Genomic DNA, 21,451 nt, shown 5'->3' with positions numbered 1-21,451 from the left:
TTTCCTAAATTTCATTTTTCACTGTTATCCTTTCAAATAGCTGGAACTCCTGGTATGTGTCAGGGCCTGGGGCATCCTCTGTGCTCAGCTAAAGTATTTTCTCTGTGACTTAGTTTACTTAGTTTAGTGGATGTCTGATGTGGATGTGTCTTTTTTTTTGTGTTCTTAATTGTGAGGTTCCTGTGTATCTGGTTAATGGAGAAGTGTTTTTACATATACATTGCCTTAGGGGCATCACTTCTGCCTAGGTTGTTAGGTATCCTTGAATTGCACATTTGCATTACGTTTTTCTTCTTGCCTGTTATATCTTCTGCTTTATGACTGATAAATAAAATCAATTTTATGTCACCATAGGTTTTACCTCAATGAAGTACTCAGACTTCAAGCTTATCAAAACTCAAAATAGTAATATATTTCTCTTTACCAATGCCCAAATGAGGTGGAAAGCACAAGGTTTTTCTTTTTTCCAGGCTTTTTTTTTTTCCAAACCAGTTTTATTGATTGATTTATTAATACAGAAAGATAACAATGATGGTAGAACATTCAACAGGTATGATAATAATGATTCAATCAATGTGGAATTAACGATACAAAGAGTATTTAGGTCCCGAGTGGCCTTGTCTTACTGATAATGCATGAACAGGGGAACATAAAGGGGGAAGGTACACAAAGAGGTAACCAGTAGATAATATGCAGGGTTCATAATGAGCAGTAAATCTTCGGCGGTTATGAGGGTTAGGAGGGTTCGGGTTTACTCATGGGGTTATCTGGTAAAGTAAATGCAGGATTTGTGACCACTTTGTCCCTCTCTGTGAGGAGAGTAGATCTTCTTGTCTGGGTAGGGCAGGGACAGGGTGTGAAGTATTTGTCCCATGGATGAGTGTTTGTGGTCTTTTGGGAAGCCGAACCTATCGTCTGGTGATGGTATGTGGATTGTTGGGTGGTCGGGGCTTTGCTCTCAGTAGAACTTAGGGTAGGGTCTGCTATGGGTTATGGGTCCTTGTGAGTTCTTGACTTCGGTGGTGTCGGGGGCGGGGAGTGTGGAATGGGGTATTAGTAATGTTAAGTGTGCGCAACGGTATTACGATTGACAATGCCGTCAGGGTTCGTGGAGTAGGGGCCCTTTCAGGTGGAATTTGTGTGGGGAGGGGGAAAGGGGGGTCTAAGAAAGATATACGGGGTTAGGTTTTTTCAGGCTTTTTATCCTTTATTTTCACTAGGTAATCTTGAAAATTACACACTTCCTATCCCATCATGGTACATTTACTTCTCCAATGTATCTCTGGAGGTAGCCATGGCTAACAGGCTGAACATCAAACACATGTGCTTTGTTTATCTCCATCAAACGGTAGTTGATAGTAGCCTACACAAGAAAAGATATTATTGTTTTAGCTTCCTTTTTAGCTCATAGGAAGGGTCAAGAATATCTCTGGCTAGATCAATATGTATTTTCAGTACATCTTGAAAATGTTCTTAGCTTAAATTGATACTAAAGTCATGTTTTTTTTCCATTAAAAATAACAAACATGTTATACTTACCTGCTCTGTGCAGTGATTTTGCACAGAGCAGCCCAGATCCTCATCTTGTTGGGTCCCTCTTAGGCGCTCCTGGTCCTTTCCTCCTGAGTGCCACCCCCACAGAAAGAAGCTTGCTATGGGGGCACCTGAGCCGAGCTGCAGCTCCATGTGTCCATTCAGACACAGAGCGGCCCCACAGGCCCCACCCCCTTTTCTCCTCATTGGCTCACTGACTTTGATTGACAGCAGTGGGAGCTAGTGGCGCCATGCTGCTGTCCTAACCAATGAGGGGAGTCTTGGACTGCCGAGTCTCTCATGCAACATCACTGGATCTAGATGGACCTCAGGTAAATATTACAGGGTCTGTGGGGGGCTACTGCACACAGAATTTTTTTTTATGTTACTGTATAGAATGCATTAAAAAACTTTCTGCCTTTACAACCACTTAAATAAAAGAAAACAAATGCAGCTACCAAATCTAAGGACTGGTAAGCAGCAATATATTACATTTTATTTTTTGGGTATAGATACGCTTTAAGCCATTTTTTTTTAATCTTTTAGCATGATTTTTTTGAAAAAATCCAACTCTGTATACATTAGCTGGGTATTTGTACTTTGATTATAGCACAAATCCCTATTTCTGCCTGTATCTATTTATTAAAAAGCTCAAATTACATTTTGAGAGGACATTTGTGATTTATTTCACCATTCAGCTTCTTGAAGTTCTTGGGAACTGTAGCATCAAAATCTTCCCACATTAGTTCCCATCAGGACCCTTTAATTAAAGGGGTAGCAAGGACATTTTCCATGGGCCCATCAGGATAGGAAGACAATCAAAAGACTCCCAAGAAAAGAAACTAAGACCATGAAAAAGCTGAGATCTCAACTCAGTGATGAACTATTAGGCAAGACACCCTTTGTTTTAAATATGAAGATCTCTTCTTTCAGCATGAGTATTGAGCTTGAGTTATCCTTGTGGGAAAAATGCTTCTGTATTAATCCAGGCATTCCAAGTGACTAACCACACTCATATATTTCTTCCCAACATTCTAAAACTACACACAGTTTGGTTTTCACCCATGTATACAACAAATATATTTTGATGCCGGTTTATTAAGAAATTGTCCCAGCACAGTGGTCCTTTAAATCAGGGATATGCAATTAGCGGACTTCCAGCTGTTGCAGACCTACAAGTCCCATGAGGCATAGCATGGGACAGCCACAAGCATGACACCCAGAGGCAGAGGCATGATGGGACTTGTAGTTTTGCAACAACTGGAGGTCCGCTAATTGCATATCCCTGCTTTAAAGGATAGTAGGAGTCCCTACGGTTATATTTTTGCCCTGAACCTGCAGTTGTCTTAAAGCCCCTGGCTGCTCACCAGTGTATGAGGCTGTCTCAAAGGCAAACGTATGAATGGAAGCTTCCACCAACTGAACGTTGGTATGCTTCTTCTCGTAGGAGGTAGGGTTTTAAAAAAGGCTTGCATTACTAAACTGCATATTGGCTCATTTATTAAGTGTTTCCAAGAAAATACACTTATGGAAGACATGCCAAGAAGTAGGTCCATTAGGGCAGCCTTTGGCCACTGTACTGGAGTAGTGTAGTGACCCTAATTTATATAAAGTGTTGTGTAATACAATCATACACTGCTATGTGTCAGCCAGCATCTTCTGTACAAAAAGTTGTTACAGCAGAAGCGCAGATCCAGGAACAGATACAGGAGTCTTCTTAAGTAGACACCATTAATAATTTGCTCTTTGCATCTGCTTTGCTGGTGGCAGAAGTTGCCATACTTATGTATATGCCTGTCCCCAGTATTTTAGCATTGGGACTGACACAGGCAGCATAAGAAATTTCATAGGAGAAGAGCTTGCTTTGTTTCTGATTCAGACCATTTAAACTATGACAAGCTGAGGAAGAAGAGATCTTACACATGTGTGTTACTTTTGGAGCCCATCACAGATGGCAACTGTTTTATATTCAGAGCGATCTTTTTTAATTATGGTTATGTTATTTGGTAAGTTTAGGCGCTGATAGTTCTTACAGGAGTTCTTTACAGTCCATGAAAATATAACAAGCTGCTGAGTGAGTCAACCTGTGTCATTCTTCCAGTACTGAAATCTTAATTTTGTGTGGCCTTTAATGTTTAGGCTACAGTCTCAAAGGAAATAATTTTAGGTCATGACCTTAGCAGACATGCACTAGAGGCTTTGCAGGCTTCCTTTACCGAATGATACATCACACTGTAGACCTCTGTTCATGCATAGACACTCACCTTTAATTTCTGTAACATTTGGGGCAAGCCTGGACAGATCTTCCCAAAGCTTAAAAGCCAGCTCCAAAAAGTAAAGAGCCAGCTTACTATGGCTTTACCCCCTGGCATCAGACACAGGCCCATCTGAGTCTAAGTGGCACCAAGGTCAACTGTGCTATGTGTGACTCTATAGTCACATGGGCTGCTCAAATGTGATAGGGAGGAAATGCTCAGAATAGAAACTCATTGAAAATTGAGCATGTGCAGAGCTGCCACCACAGCTGCAAAATCTCTAGCTGATTTGGGGTCAGAAGGTGGAGATAGAGAGCAGCACGATCAACCAGGTTTTTTGTGACTGAGTAACTATGAACAGCATGTAATACAGCACATATTGATAGTTTTTATGATGTGGGTTTAGTGACACTTTAATTTAGCTGAAAAGCATATAGGGCATTTATAAAACCCATTGGCCCTCCGCTTGGCCAATTGAAAACCCTTCAGACTGTTGTGTTGCTTTACCACACACGCAATACCATTTAGTATGTAACATACGTTAAGGCATTCTTTTGAAATAGGCTGTCTATATGCCACAAGGCATATTTTAACAGACATGCACATTTTTTTACAATGTAGTGTATCACAATGCACAGAGGGTTCACTTCTGTTCGTTATGTTGTGCTAAAACACAGGTCCACTGTCCTGCGTTGCCTAGCAGCCAAAAGACTAGGGTTTGCACCAAGTTTATAAATATGCCTCATAGTAATGGATGGGATTTCTATTTGAAATACATTTACATTTGGTAAATATGTGTTTGATTAAGGCTACTACATGCTTTTTGTGTAACACGCCAGAGGAAGTAATTTATTCCTTACAGCATCTCACAAACGTGAGTACACCCCTCACATTTTTGTAAATATTTTATTATATCTTTTCATGTGATAACACTGAAGAAATTACACTTTGCTACAATGTAAAGTAGTGAGTGTACAGCTTGTATAACAGTGTACATTTGCTGTCCCTTCAAAATAACTCAACACACAGCTATTAATGTCTAAACCACTGGCAACAAAAGTGAGTACACCCCTAAGTGAAAATAGCCAAATTGGGCCCAATTAGCCATTTCCCTCCCCAGTGTCATATGACTCGTTAGTGTTACAAGGTCTCAGGTGTGAATGGGGAGCAGGTGTGTTAAATTTGGTGTTATCGCTCTCACTCTCTCATACTGGTCACTGGAAGTTCAACATGGCACCTCATGGCAAAGAACTCTCTGAGGATCTGAAAAAAAAGAATTGTTGCTCTACATAAAGATGGCCTAGGCTATAAAATGATTGCCAAGACCCTGAAACTGAGGTGCAGCATGGTGGCCAAGACCATACAGCAGTTTAACAGGACAGGTCCCACTCAGAACATGCCTCGCCATGGTTGACCAAAGAAGGAAGCCTCTTCTAAAGATGATGCCCAAGAAAGCCCAAAAATTTGCTGAAGACAAGCATACTAAGGGCATGGATTACTGGAACCCTGTCCTGTTGTCTGATGAGACCAAGATAAACTTATTTGATTCAGATGGTGTCAAGCATGTGTGGTGGCAACTAGGTGAGGAGTATAAATACAAGTGTGTCTTGCCTACAGTCAAGCATGGTGGTGGGAGTGTCATGGTCTGGGGCTGCGTGAGTGCTGCCGGCACTGGGGAGCTACAGTTCATTGAGGGAACCATGAATTCCAACATGTACTGTGACATACTGAAGCAAAAAGCCTTCTACAGCCCAGTCTCGCAAGTGAAGAGCATGATCCCTTCCCCTTGGAGACTGGGTCGCAGGGCAGTACTCCAACAGGATAACGACCCCAAACACACCTCCAAGATGACCACTGCCTTGCTAAAGAAGCTGAGGGTAAAGGTGATGGACTGGCCAAGCATGTCTCCAGACCTAAACCCTATTGAGCATCTGTGGGGCATCAAGTATATGTGGTCAGTTCCAGAATCTATTCTAATGAGTATACAGTGCCTTGCAAACATATTCAGCCCCTTTGACTTTTTAGCTATTTTGTTACATTACAGCCTTTAGTTCAATGTTTTTTTAATCTGAATTATATGTGATGGATCGGCACACAATAGTCAAAGTTGGTGAAGTAAAATTTGAAAAATAAAACAATTTTTCAGAAATAAAAAACTGATAATTAGCATGTGCGCATATAAAGGAAACAACAGAGAATTTCTTATCTAACAGATCCATATATTCCATTGAAAATGCATTGCCTTTTGTGTAGAGTCTAATGCCGTGTACAGACGACTGTACTTTTCGACAGCAAAGTTCAGACGGAACAAATCCGTCGGACAATTCGATCTTGTGTGGGCTTCATCGGACCTTTTCTGTTGAAAAATCTGACGGACTTTAGAAATAGAACATGTTTCAAATATTTCCGCCGGAACCAGTTCCTATTGAGAAAACCGCTTGTCTGTATGCAGGTCCGACGGACCAACAACGAGCAAGGGCAGCTATTAGCTACTGCCTATTGAACTTCCTTTTTCTGGTCCCACCATACGTCATCTCGTTAAACGATCGGACTTTGGTGTGATTGTGTGTAGGCAAGTCTGTTTCAGCGGAACTCTGTCGAAAAGTCAGTCAAAAAGTCAGTCAGAGTTCATTCCGACGGAAAGTCTGGTCGTGTGTATGCAGCATAATAGTACCTGCCTTTATTCCATAGCAGACCAACAGCCAAGGGCATCTTCAAGAGAAAGAAAAGGGGTAACATAAAGCTTCCCAACAACCAAGGGTCCCAACTAGATCTACAAGTACAAAACACAAGATGTATCCATGGTCAAAGAAAAGTTCAAACCTAGCCTATTACAAACCAAGAGTCATTCCTATGAGTCAACATACCTGCACGCTGTAGACGTTCAAAAACAAGGCTCCCATGAACACCAGCAACATGGCATTTTCCATGTGGGTCCTTTTATAGGAGGAATGTAAGGGGTGTACTCACTTTTGTGAGATACTGTATATACAACATGTGATTGCCTCACATAGCAATTAATCCCTACCACTAGTAACAAGATTGAACTATTAAAACATGCCCATCTACTCCTGTCTGTGATGCAAGAACTTCCTTGGTTCTCTCTGTAGAAACTGTAATGCCAGCTGGCATGATGTAGTAAAAAGGGCAAGCACGGACGCTTAATCTTTCAGGGTGACACTTATCTACATATTAGTTGCACTCCTGTTACAATGAAAGTGCTAATCTGGTTGTATTAGTGATTTTGGGAGCTTCTAATTTTAAAGCCATATTCTGCACTTCAGCTGAGCTGGAGGTCTTGACTAAATAACTACATAACTCATTTACTGGTGGTCTGAGTGGCTCTGATGTTCTCTTCACATTGTGAAGGCTTTAGGTCAGAGTGTAATGATATGCTCAACAAGGCATTGGTCTGATTTATACGGCAGTGATAGCCAAGGCCAGCATTCTTCTCCAGTCTATATATAACCGGACTTACGGGTATGTATAATTTAATTTGTCTGGCAGCACTGTGGGATAGTTTCAGAATTAAAGTTTACTGACCCCCTCCTTGCTGAAACACGAATGCTGCTGATTGAAGCCAGTGTGAATGAAGACTACAATTAAGGCAAATGGCAGTAGGGGGTTTATGGGAAGTCAAGCTTTCTTGCTGCCATGTCAGACTGCAGCCTGCAAACTTCTGTTGACAGGAGGAGAGTGCGGTGAATGCCTGGGACACTCATTCTGCTCGTTAGCACATGACCTCTTCTCCCTTCTGAGTAAAATAAGCCTAAATCAGCCTAACAAATAGCTCAGTGTGTGCATCATGGTATGTAGGTGTGATGGGGCAGTGGCAATGTACAAAGTGTAGAAACCCATTACAACCGATCGGTTTTCATTAGGTTAGCACTGTCAAAAACGATGAACTATGAATTATTTTTGACTAGTTTCTTTGGATTTCTGAAATTTGAACACTGCTCTTTGCCTTAATAAGAAAGAAGCGTTATAATCTTAAACTGCCTTAACTTGTAGAATTTTATTTGAAAATTGTCATTGGCATATGAAGCACACTGCCTGTCCCAAATATTTAGGGAGTTTTGGCAATTACATAATTGCAGTTCAATATAGGAAAGAGGTTACACTACTAGTTTTAAAAATGTAGATGTACATAAAAATTTATCGAAATTGGTATGCCTTCTTCAAAAAGCCTGATAGTGTTTACAAGAAGAACATTGCAGATTAAAAATAATTTAGGTATACAGTATGTGGATTGTGTATTACATGAATATTACAGGTACCTTCATCCCAGTAAATTATACAGTATCTCTCAAAAATGAGTACACCCCATTTTTGTAAATATTTTATTATATCTTTTTTTGACAACACTGAAGAAATTACACTATGCTATAATGTAAAGTAGTGAGTGTACAGCTTTTATAACAGTGTAAATTAGCTGTCCCCTCAAAATAACTCAACACACAGCAATAAACCTAAACCACTGGCAACAAAAGTGAGTACACCCCTAAGTGAAATGTCCAAATTGGGCCCAAAGTGTCAATATTGTGTGTGGCCACCATTATTTTCCAGCACTGCCTTAACCCTCTTGGGTATGGAGTTCACCAGAACTTCACAGGTTGCCACCGGAGTCCTCTTCCACTCCTCCATGATGACATCACAGAGCTGGTGGATGTTAGAGACCTTGCGCTCCACCTTCTGTTTGAGGATGCCCCACAGATGCTCAATAGGGTTTAGGCCTGGACATATGCTTGGCCAGTCCATCACCTTTACCCTCAGCTTCTTTAGCAAGGCAGTGGTCGTCGGAGGTGTGTTTGGGGTCGTTATCATGTTGGAATACTGCTCTGAGGCCCAGTCTCCGAAGGGAGGAGATCGTGCTCTGCTTTGGTATGTCACAGTACATGTTGGCATTTATGGTTCTCTGAACTACATGAACTGTAGCTCCCCAGTGCAGGCAGCACTCATGCAGCCTCAGACCATGACACTCCCACCACTATGCTTGACTGTAGGCGAGACACACTTGTCTTTGTACTCCTTACCTGGTTGCTACCACACACACTTGACACCATCTGAACCAAATAAGTTTATCTTGATCTCATCAGACCGCAGGACATGGTTTCAGTAATCCATGTCCTAAGTCTGCTTGTCTTCAGAAAACTGTTTGTGGGCTTTCTTGTGCATCATCTTTAGAAGAGACTTCCTTCTGGGAGGACAGCCATGCAGATCAATTTGATGCAGTGTGCGGCGTATGGTCTGAGCACTTACAGGCTGTTCCCCCAACCCTTCAACCTCTGCAGCAATGCTGCCAGCACTTATACATCTATTTTCCAAAGACAACATCTGCATATGATGCTGGGCATGTGCACTAAACTTCTTTGGTCGACCATGGCGAAGGTCTGTTTTGAGTGGAACTTGTCTTGTTAAACCGCTGTATGGTCTTGGCCACCGTGCTGCAGCTCAGTTTCAGGGTCTTGGCAATCTTCTTATAGCCTAGGCCATCTTTATATAGAGCAACAATTCTTTTTCTCAGATCCTCAGAGAGTTCTTTACCATGAGGTGCCATGTTGAACTTCAAGTGACCAGTATGAGAAAGTGAGAGCGATAACACCAAATTTAACACACCTGCTCCCCATACACACCTGAGACTTTGTAACACTAACGAGTCACATGACACCGGGGGAGGGAAAATGGCAAATTGTGCCTAATTTGGACATTTTCACTTAGGGTTTTACTCACATTTTTTAAAGCGGTTTAGACATTATTGGCTGTGTGTTGAGTTATTTTGAGGGGACAGCAAATATACACTGTTATACAAGCTGTACACTCATTATTTTACATTTTAGCAAAGTGTCATTTTTTCCTTGTTGTCACATGAAAAAATATATTAAAATATTTACATACATGTGAGGGGTGCACTCGCTTTTGTGAAATACTGTATATGTATGTTTGATATAATTGATGCTATTTTAGTTCACAGTATAGCATTTTTTATTGCACTTGATTTAAAGGTATTGATCTTGATGACCACGGCTTGTCCTTCATATTACGTTTAAATGTTCAGCTTTTCTCAGCTGAAAGATATGTAGCGCTTTTTATACAGTTCATATTATTAGATTTGCGCAAGGGACTTATTATCATTTACTACATTTGTAAATGAGGCCACTATGATCAGGCCCAGTCTCACAAGTACAGCCTGAATTTCTGTTTCAAATTGAATGCTAAATTTTCAGTAAAGTCATAAGTTTTCTTGTCATAGTCCTAAACAGAACCTCTCTAGTTTAGATATCTGGGTCTACGTTGCACTGCGATATCTGTCTATTGTCAGACTGATCTGGTCACCAATCCAGGACAAACATGTCCATGTTCTTCACATAGGACTTGTAGCAAACATTTGGATGTAAATAAAAACACTGAGGTGCTATTTTCAAATAAACACAATGACAGCTCTTTTCTCAAGAGGTTTTCCCATGAGATCGGCGACTTAAAAAAAAAAAAATAAGACTGGAAGGCAAAATGTTTTAGGCTTGGAACTAGACTGAAAGGGACAAAGGACATGTCTTATCAAAGACCACCTCAGCCTTTCCTTCCCAATTCACCGGGCTGCATTTCCCTTGTGACCCTCATTATAGCCATCAACACATTTCCCTGCTTTCAGGTTTGACAGGTGTAATAAAAGGTCACAGTTTTGACAGTTCTGCTTGTCAATTCCGTGAGCGTCCAAAACCAGGAGAAAAATAACCTGGGCCCAGTAAGCTACAGGAGCTGAAAATTCCCAGGACTAAATGCAGCCATTGTGCTAGAGCAGCAAGCCCTGAAACTTGATCCTCAAAGTAGGTTGTCAAAGCTTTTGTGTCCAAGTGAGGAAACTATTATCCTATTGTTTATGCTTCTATTCTTTTCCTCAAACCATTAGAAAGGGGATTATTAATAGGTTTTGAGATAACTGAAGACATGGGCTAAAAGCAAACAATTTCCTGCTCGTTAACCCTTTTTTTTCTTACTTTGTCTAGGTCTATGTGAATGGAGAGTGGGTCACCAGCATTGGTGAAGGTGGCAGCTTTGGGGAGCTTGCACTGATCTATGGCACTCCTAGAGCTGCCACGGTCAAGGCCAAAACAGATCTTAAACTGTGGGGCATCGATCGAGACAGCTATAGACGGATACTTATGGTGAGTTTATTTTGGTGCTCGTTTATATATAAATACACTCTAATAAAAAAGAAGTGCTAGAGAATATGGCCAATGTACTCATGTCTTTTTGTTCTTTATGGTGGCAGTACCAGTGGCTATCACAAGGGCTTTCACAGTTCTTTCTGGATTTTTCTTTTAAGCCTAATTCCATCCAAAGCTTTTTTAGTTAAAAGGAGACTTTCCAAGGGTTATTATTTATGTCAAGTTCAACAGTTAACTCCCTCCCCATTAGGAGGATCTTCTAATATTTTCTGTTCTCTCGGACAGCCATTTCCTGGATGGGAAGTGAGAGGAAACTTAGACATAGAAAGCAATAAAAACCTAATTGAGCTTCTAACACATCCCTATTTCACAAAAAAATTAATAATTACTGTCCTTTATGATTTAGGAGGTTTCCCCTCTCTTCTTGTCCTATCGCACACTTACCAAAGTGAAACAGGTGGGAGGAAACAATGCAGTGGTAATACAGACAGCAAAATATACACAGGTTCTTAACCTTTCCAAACATGTTTTGGCTGGAGTTGGCTTTAATGTTATTTTATGTAAATTACAGAAGAAGAATGGTAATGCTTCTTAATGGCATAAGAGCAACCATTGCTGGAGGAGCTAGAGCTACTAAGTAATTCCAACAGGAGTCTTCATCATATAAATCCCTTAATGATAAAATAATTCATTACTACCTCAGTCTGCCAGCCCCTATGCATAACCTCTTTATTACCATGGGGCGATAACACTCTCCAGTTGTTTTTTTTTTTAAATATCTATGAAAGTGGTCCTAAACCTTACTAAGGCTGGCCATACATTATAACATTTTTTTATTCAATTTCCTTTAGATTTACCTTCAATTATGTAGTGGAAGGGCCTGCCTGATTGCATACAAATTGTGAAAGTGTTTAGGTTTGACCGCATTTTATATGGTTTTGGTAAATCTAAAGGAAAATCGTAGAAGAAAATTGTATAATGTATGGCCATCTCAGGATTAAAGCCCAATGGAACTTTTAGTTTAAATCAGCTAAATACATTCCAGGTGCTTGAAAACAAAAGGTGTGCAAAGTCTAAGGCCGCATACACACGCGCGGACTGTTCGCCCAACTTTGTCCGTCCAACAGTTTCGGCAAACAGTCCGCTCAAACTTAGCATGGACGGACATGGCCACACACGACGGACGAACAGTTTGCTGAAACCGTGCGCGATGACGTGAACGGCACGTACGACGGGACGAAAAATACGACGTCCTATACACTGCATTATAGCTTTCGGCGTGAAAATCCTTTCTGAGCATGCGCGCAACTTTGTTTGACGAACAAGCCTACACACGAGCGGACTGTTCGCTGAAACAAGGTTTCAGCGGACAGTTTTACGGAATTTCCGAAAAACCTTGTCCGTCCAACTGTCCGCTGAAACTGTCCGCTGAAAGCCCACACACGAGCGGACTGTCCGCCCAAACACTGTTCAGCGGACAAAGTTGGACGAACAGTCCGCCCGTGTGTACGCGGCCTTACAGTTTTTTTTCCTTAAAGTCGCCACAGCCAGAGTAATAAAGCCTGTCCCCTATCATCATGCTGTAGAGGGAACTCTTGTGCTCTTTGTAGAAGCAGAAGCAGTGGTCTCCCTTTAGAGGTCCAACACACGCCCTGCTGTTAGGGGCTACAGCTCCACAATCAGGAAAGTGCATGCTTCTTGTCGATTTTAAAGCCATAGTGTTTTTTGTTTTAAACAAAAAGTTTAAATGGAATATAACCTTTTTACTGCCACTGATGTATGTGGGGGGCTTCCACTCACTCTGGGCTGCTACAGAATGTTGAAATGCATTTTAATCTGACAAGTTGGCTGTCGGCTTACAGATGGAAGTGGTTGGGTGGCTGTACAGAACCCCCCCCCCCCCCCCCCGCCGTAGCATTCTCTATGCCTTGTTGCCTGGGCCCACAAAATTCCACGTGTGGGCCCAGGACCTGCATGGCAGGTGTCTCTGGATGGAGGAGAGGGAGATCAGCTAATGTCCATTCACTGATCTACCCTAGGTCGTAAGAACTTGTAAATGACAAGAATTTTGTCACTTCCTTTACCACTTTCCCTGACTTCTGTGGCCAGAAAAGAAGTGAATGCACTGAGATCTGCACCTTATTAGCTTCAGTGAAGTGCAGTGGAGGCATCAGGGGTCTAATAGACCCTTGTTGTCTTAATAAACAGAACCTGACACTATGCTTCTACAGTCACATAGGGGAATATTGGCCCCCTATGCGATTTAAATACAATTAAAAGAAAAGAAAATGGAAAATATTAAAGTTACACCTCAGCAATTAACCCCCCCCCCCCCCCCAAAAAAAAAGAAATAAAAAAATGTAAGTTTGCCCTGCCACCATGTACATGCACAGTCATATGTAAACAAACGTCTGGGGGAGCCTATTTACAAAAGCAATTGTTGCAATACACATCTTACATATAGCCACAGATGCTGGCATGGCAGCAATAACTCTAGGGTTATTACAGGCATACCCCACTTTTAAGTACACAATGGGATTTATTTACTAAAGCTAGAAAGTGCAAAATCAGGCTCACTTCTGCATAGAAACCAATGAGCTTCTAACCCCAGCTTGTTCAATTAAGCTTTGGTAAAACCTGGAAGCTCATTGGTTTCTATGCAGACGTGAGCCTGATTTTGCACTTTCTAGCTTTAGTAAATAAACCCTTATTGTGTACTTAAAAGTGGGGTATGCTTGTATGCACATTTAGTTTTTAACCGTTGACCTGTAAGTGCTTTTAAAGTGTCGCCTATGGAAAATTTAGGGTATCAAAGTTGTTGTTTGGGAGTTTTAGCTAATCTTCAGGCCCAAAATTATTTTTTAACATATGTGTAAAAAACAACATAAAAGCGACCCAGGCAGTAAAAGGGTTAAAGTATTGCATATGCAGTGCTGCCATTTTTAGAATAGAATTGTTACCCAAAACCAGTAACCTAAGGACTCATTTAGGGATGGCCATCATTGTTTTCATAAAAACAGAAGTAGGCTTCTTGTTTGTCCTCTGTACATTATAAGTGCAATACCTGGCCTTAAGCTGGCCAAGGACTTGTAGAATTTTGTTTGGAATTTGTCAGTTTTTCTGACAATTAATGGATACAAATAGATAATTGTTTTTTTTCTTGAAGGTTAAATAGATTTTTATTATTTTCAAACAGGTAGTTACAAAAAAATGATATTTGAGTAAAACAGTAATGTAAGAAATTTTTAATCCACAAATAACCAGGGACGTCACAAATACATATAAAAGATCTATAATGATCCTTAAGATCTGACTGGAAACAATATGAAAAACCACCTTCGCCTTAACGTTAAAAGTTGAGATGAGCAAAAATGGCATAATCAGAACTAATACAGTGGTCAGGCTATTGTAAAAAAAAAAAGCGTACGTAGCAATAGGTGTGGATTACAGCACTGTAAAAAAATAAAGGAAAAATAACAATCAAAAATAGGAGAAGAGGAGAGACAATAGATGGATTAAAAAAAAGGGAAGAAAAGAAAGTATGGTCTACATTGGTGACACTGTCACAGTGTTATATGAAGAAATACAAAAAGAGGAATAAGAAGATTTAAGGGGTCTAAAGACCAATAAGGTCTCCAAATATCACCCAAATTGTCTTCTCCGCTCTTCTCAATACCCCCTACTTTCAATCTCTCTTGTCTCCTCCTCCCATGCTCATCTCCAGGATTTCTCCAGAGCCTCTCCCATCCTCTGAAACTCCCTACCTCCACCTGTTCGGCTACCCCCTACTCTTGCTGCCTTTAGGCGATCCCTGAAAACTTCTCTCTTTAGGAAAGCCTATCACATCTCCAACTAATCTCTGACCACTTCCATCAGCTCATTCCCCACAGTTACAACCTTTTGTACCACCTGCCCCACACTATTAGATTGTAAACTCTTCTGAGCAGGGCCCTCTTAATCCTCTTGTATTTTATTGTATTATAACTGTATTTTCTCCCTTTTATATTGTAAAGCACTGCCTAAACTGTTGGCGCTATAGAAATCCTGTATAATAATAATAATAATAAAAAGAGGCCAGATCATATAGGATAAGGTTTTTGACTTTAAAAAGCCGAAAAACCAAATAAGGTTGGAAATTTTTAGTTGAACAAATACATTTCAAAAGGTCCATGTCCCAGGTGGCAAAAATCATATTTCTTGCAATGTGCATGCTAAAATTGAATGTTAAATGTCACAATGTAGCATGTAATTTGAACGAATTGTCGTATCAGTTTTTCTCACTCCATGATGGTATCATCGAAAAATAATGTTGAACAAATTATCCTTTTTACAAATAAATACGTAAAGAAATTCTACAGGTCATTAGCCAGCATAGTTTTTACAGTACTGTGCTGTTCACATTATATGATGGACTGTCCATTTAAATCTCCTAGGGACTCATTTTTTAGTCTCTGTAATGCAAATAACCAGACAATCTAGTAGTGAAGGCCCTTTCTGGGTCCTTTTTGGGCTTGACAGATTGGCAGATGTAGGATCACCAATCTCTCAGCCTAAAACCCCAGGGGTTATAGGAAGTTAATATGTGAGTTAACCTGCCAAAATCAACTCAAAACCTGCTCACAATGGTTGGACAGACCATTTGATAGTCTTGCAAAAGTACGCACTGTTCATTGTTAATCAAAATTGTCCCTTCGAGTGTCGAGGCACATGCTGTGTGCGGCAAAGCGAGGCCATAAAGATCATTTCCACTTAGCATAATCACAATGCTGTTGCAGCACATGAACATTTCATGCTAAATGTGTTATAAATAGCCTGGTAGGTCTGAAATCCTGCGGCTGGCACAGCAGACCAGAGCGGGATTATCAGGAGACAGTAGAGGAATCTGAGGTGCCGTAGTCACAGTGGAGCCCTGAATCCTGCTAGTATGCTCTCAATTTGCAAATAGCAGTGAAAACTATGTCACAAAATGACTGCATTAAATCCACGGCAAACAAGCGAGCGGTTCACTTATCAGACCCGTCTACGGCTGCTATTAGCCTCTTCTTGAACCAGGACACAGGGGCCTATTCATCCAACTGCTATGTTAACTTACCGGTAATCAGAAACCTGGCCTCCCTTACTGCTGACACCGAGCGAAGACCTCATTTTGTCATCAGCTACAGCACTATACGCACTAAACACGAGACGTTTTCCTGGCCTTGAAATGCAAAATGTGGTTGTACAGGTGGCCAGAAATTCAAAAACATGAAATTAATCACAGACTTTCACACTCCAGACCAATGCAGGTGACTGGATGGTTAATTCATTAGGTGCTTAACATGTGCAGGACTGACTGTGGATATTATTTCTGTTTTTTTATATCATTATTTAGTAGATGTGTACATACTGTAGCCTGTAATTTCATTGCTGCTAATATATTTTCACTTAAAGTTGAACTCCAGGCAAACAGTGAGACAAACGGGTAAACTACAGATATAGGGGCTGTTTCACTGCTGAATTATATTTCTATGTATTTCTGTCTATCCAGTCCTGAGATTTACAATACTGTGCCACATGCACAGCCCCTTCTGTCTGGGCAGAAGAGAAGGTTGGTCTTGGTTTTTAAGACCAGTAAAGTTAATTGGGCTAAAGGCTCTGGTGCAGATCTTTAGGGTCCATTCACATGGGCAGTTACACATACTAGCAATAAAGTGCAGCACTATAAGTGAACCATATTGTAGGTATAAACCAACATATAAACAATGGTGCAGATATTATCAATTCCAACAATAATTGTGCAAAGTTAATGCATATAAATTATATATAAAAATGAGTGTAGCGCTAAATAATGTGACCATATGTGACCATAATGTGGCCAAAACATCTAAACATATGACTAAAAGAAAAAAACACATGAAAAGAAAGACTGGTGACTGAAAGCAGCCAATACACATAAATAATAATAGATACGTGTAGGTACAGTCAAACACATAGATTGAATGTGTACAATTGTGAAAAATGTAACAGCCTGTATCTGTGAAACACAATGTGATATCACAAATGATATACATCAAAGTCCAAATCAGTATATGAAGATAGAAGAAATTTTTTCACTCCCCAGTTTCCAAACTGAATTTTAACATATGATCCAGATAGACTGGTAAAGACGCCTGTGAATACTTCAATTCACAGATAAGAAGTTGGGTACTCTTACTAGATATGATGGACACACATGCCATACGGCAGTGAGTCAAGCTTAAAATCCTAGGATCCTGGTGATGCGAAAATATGACATTGAGAGCGATGGTCAATTTGGGACTCCAGACCACAGAGCCAGAGAGCAATGGACACCCGACAGCCAAGCAAATCCAAGGAATGATGGTATAGCAGAATGGTCACCAGTGCCCAAATATAGGGTGAAAAAGAAAAATGGGCTCCATATGGTGCAGGTCAACCAAAAAAGTGGTTGATGCCCCAGTGTAAAACCTATTGAGTCGAAACACATCGGGCCAGCACGTCTTTGCTTCCCACATTGCTTTTATATTTCTATTTTTGTGATCACTTTTATTGATATCCTGCATTTCGTTGTATGGTTATTTTAATCTAATAAACCATTTTTTTGGTTGACCTGCACCATACAGAGCCCATATTTCTTTTTCACCCTATATCTATCTGGGCACTGGTGACCATTCTGCTATACCATCATTCCTTGGATTTGCTTGGCTGTAGGGTGTGCATTGCTCTCCGGCTATGCGGTCTGGAGTCGCAAATTGACCATCACACGCAGCGTGACATCTTCGCATCACCAGGATCCTAGGATTTTAAGCTTGTTTGACTCACTGCCGTATGGCATGTGTGTTCAACATATCTGGTAAGAGTACCAGATATCTGTGAATCCCTTTGAAGTATCCACAGGCGTCTTTACCAGTCTATCCGGTTCATATGTTAAAATTCTGTCTGGAAACTGGGGAGAGAAAAAACTTCTATCTTCATATACTGATTTGGACTTCGATGTATATCATTTGTGATATCACATTGTATTTCACCGATAGAGGCTGTGTTACATTTTTCACAATTGTACACATTCAATCTATGTGTTTAACTATGCCTACACTTACAGTGGTGTGAAAAAGTGTTTGCCCCCTTCCTCATTTCCTGTTCCTTTGCATGTTTGTCACACTTAAGTGTTTCGGAACATCAAACCAATTTAAACAATAGTCAAGGACAACACAAGTAAACACAAAATGCAATTTGTAAATGAAGGTGTTTATTATTAAAGGTGAAAAAAAATCCAAACCATCATGGCCCTGTGTGAAAAAGTGATTGCCCCCCTTGTTAAAACATACTATAACTGTGGTTGTCCACACCTGAGTTAAATTTCTCTAGCCACACCCAGGCCTGATTATTGCCACACCTGTTCACAATCAAGGCATCACTTAAATAGGAGCTGCTTGACACAGTAAGGTCCACCAGAAGATCCTTAAAAGCTACACATCATGCCGAGACCCAAAGAAATTCAGGAACAATTGAGAAAGAAAGTAATTGAGATCTATCAGTCTGGAAAGGGATATAAAGCCATTTCCAAAGCTTTGGGAATCCAGCGAACCACAGTGAGAGCCATTATCCACAAATGGCGAAGACATGGAACAGTGGTGAACCTTCCCAGGAGTGGCCGGCCGCCCAAAATTACCCCAAGAGCGCAGCGACGACTCATCCAAGAGGTCACAAAAGACCCCACAACAACGTCCAAGGAACTGCAGGCCTCACTTGCCTCAGTTAAGGTCAGCGTTCATGCCTCCACCATCAGGAAAAGACTGGGCAAAAATGGCCTGAATGGCAGAGTTCCAAGGAGAAAACCACTGCTGAGCAAAAAGAACATCAAAGCTCGTCTCAATTTCTCCACAACACATCTTGATGATCCCCAAGACTTTTGGGACAACATTCTGTGGACCGATGAGACAAAAGTGGAACTCTTTGGAAGGTGTGTGTCCAAGTATATCTGGCGTAGAAGGAACACTGCATTTCATAAAAAGAACATTATACTAACAGTAAAATATGGTGGTGGTCGTGTGATGGTCTGGGGCTGTTTTGCTGCTTCAGGACCTGGAAGACTTGCCGTGATAAAAGGAACTATGAATTCTGCTGTCTACCAAGAGATCCTGAAGGAGAATGTCCGACCATCTGTTCATGTACTCAAGCTGAAACGAACTTGGGTTCTGCAGCAGGACAATGATCCTAAACACACCAGCAAGTCCACCACCGAATGGCTGAAGAAAAACAAAATGAAGACTTTGGAGTGGCCTAGCCAAAGTCCTGACCTGAATCCTATTGAGATGTTGTGGTATGACCTTAAAAAGGCCGTTCATGCTCGAAAACCCTCTAATGTAACTGAATTAGGACAATTCTGCAAAGATGAGTGGGCCAAAATTCCTCCAGGACGCTGTAAAAGCCTCATTGCACGTTATCGCAAACGCTTGGTTGCAGTTGTTGCTGCTAAGGGTGGCCCAACCAGTTATTAGGTTTAGGGGGCAATCACTTTTTCACACAGGGCCATGATGGTTTGGATTTTTTTTCACCTTTAATAATAAACACCTTCATTTACAAATTGCATTTTGTGTTTACTTGTGTTGTCCTTGACTATTGTTTAAATTGGTTTGATGTTCCGAAACACTTAAGTGTGACAAACATGCAAAGGAACAGGAAATGAGGAAGGGGGCAAACACTTTTTCACACCACTGTATCTATTATTATTTATGTGTACTGGTTGCTTTCAGTCACCAGTTTTTCTTTTCATGTGTTTTTTTCTTTTAGTCACGTTTAGCTGTTTTACTTGCATGGTCACATTATTTAGCGACGCACTAATTTTTATATATGGTTTTGGACTTTGAGTGTTAGCAGCTACTTACATATTTTTTCACTTTTTGGTTTAGTGCATATAAATTATAAACTGTGTGACTAATAATCCTGGCATACACCAATAATAAAGTGCAAATGTGCTGAAACAACCATATCATAAGTGTAAATCAAATACATATAACAAGTAGCCGTCATGGGTTCAGACAGTTCAAATATTAGAAGCAAACTGTAAATAAGGCTCTGCTGGGTCAAGGTGAAAAAACACCACCATTCACATGAAACCGTTTGAATGAGCAGAAGACTGAAAATTAAAGTCTGTTCAGTAGAGACAGTTTTGAACCATCATCTACTAAGGGGTCACCCAGGATTGTGCATCCGCCACCCAGGGGAGAGGGTATATACTCTTACCAGAGACTGTGGCCAGCGGCAGAGAGTCAAACAAGCGCATGAATGGAAGTTGGAAGGATCGTCACTGGAGATCGTCTCGTCCACCAAAGCAGATCATGAACTCGATTCATATAAGAAAAAAAGGGTCTCCACATAATGTAAATCATAATGAAAGGATTTATTAAAAACGTAGAACACTTACATCAAGGCTGATGTACTCAAGCATAAAATCAATGTGGTCACAAGGAATTCCAAGTAGCGCAATGTTATGGAGCCGGCTCACTGCAATCAGAAGCGTTTCGTCCATGGGGATATCATATGGGGTATGAGTTACACATACTGCAATTTCCAGCAGCAAGAATCTGCAGTTTCCTGCAGCTGGAATGGTTAGATATGTGCGCATACAATGCAGTGACAGGCAGTCAGCAGTTTTTGCTATTTGTGACTGTAAATACAGCCAGTGATTGCCTGTGGTGATTCTGCCTGGACACATTTTGTGTGTAATCTCCTGTATGAATGGACCCTTAAGCCCCGGTCATACATGGATCGAATTTTGGGTGGATCAGAAGGGACCGGATGAATTTTGGTCTACGTAAGGGCAAGCTGATTGTACTCAAGTTGATCCATCGACCAACTAAGGTACAACCAGCCTGTTGGATTTTTGTCAGGTGATTACTCTAGTAATCATTGTGTTCTGTCAGCAGAAAACACTCCCCACGCCCCCCTGCTGGCAGAACACAGTAGCATAGCAGGAGGCATTCCCCCATCAACACTGACTGTGTAGATGTGGGGGATCGAGTGATTTTCTTTCCTTCCACCCATGGCAAAACATGGCAAAACAAGATTTGCAATAAACTTCAGCTGCCTATACCTCTTCATCCACTGAAGGCTAACTTTATATCCGTGAATCGGCGTATTGCATGATAAAATGCACATTTTACAGCTCCTTACTGCAATACATAGTAATACAAATCAGAAGGTGCTCTGCGGTGTTATCAATTTTGAATGAAACCCCAATGCACCTTGCAAATGAGCCGTCTGTGTGCTGCATTGAAAACAAAAGTAATATATTTTTTTTTTGTACATTGCGATGCCGCGACAGTATAAACTAAATGAACTGCCATAAAGCAACATACATAACATGCAAAATATCATCAGTTAAGGCAATGCACTGGGGAGGTGTGTAGGGGGCTTAAATGATATGTTCCCTTTACCCAGGCTAATGTTTAGATTTTCTTACAGAAGATAATTATTAGCCAAGAATGGTCAATTTAA

At 40.8% G+C, this 21,451-nt stretch overlaps 1 protein-coding gene across 3 annotated transcripts in view; it reads left to right on the top strand.

Annotated features, from left to right (window-relative positions):
• The window catches only part of PRKAR1B (protein kinase cAMP-dependent type I regulatory subunit beta), a 372,623-nt gene that overhangs the window by 247,345 nt on the left and 103,827 nt on the right, over positions 1–21,451 (top strand). For all 3 annotated transcript variants that reach the window (XM_077449057.1, XM_077449058.1, XM_077449059.1), the window contains one exon: positions 10,793–10,951. In XM_077449057.1, the coding sequence (XP_077305183.1) occupies positions 10,793–10,951 (159 nt within the window). The remainder of the gene's footprint in view (positions 1–10,792; positions 10,952–21,451) is intronic.

The sequence above is a fragment of the Lithobates pipiens genome, unplaced genomic scaffold (genome assembly GCF_037356315.1).
Source record: "Lithobates pipiens isolate NorthernLeopardFrog02 unplaced genomic scaffold, aLitPip1_a1.2 Scaffold_22, whole genome shotgun sequence".
Lineage (NCBI taxonomy): Eukaryota > Metazoa > Chordata > Amphibia > Anura > Ranidae > Lithobates > Lithobates pipiens.
This window is presented reverse-complemented; position numbering and strand designations above follow the sequence as displayed.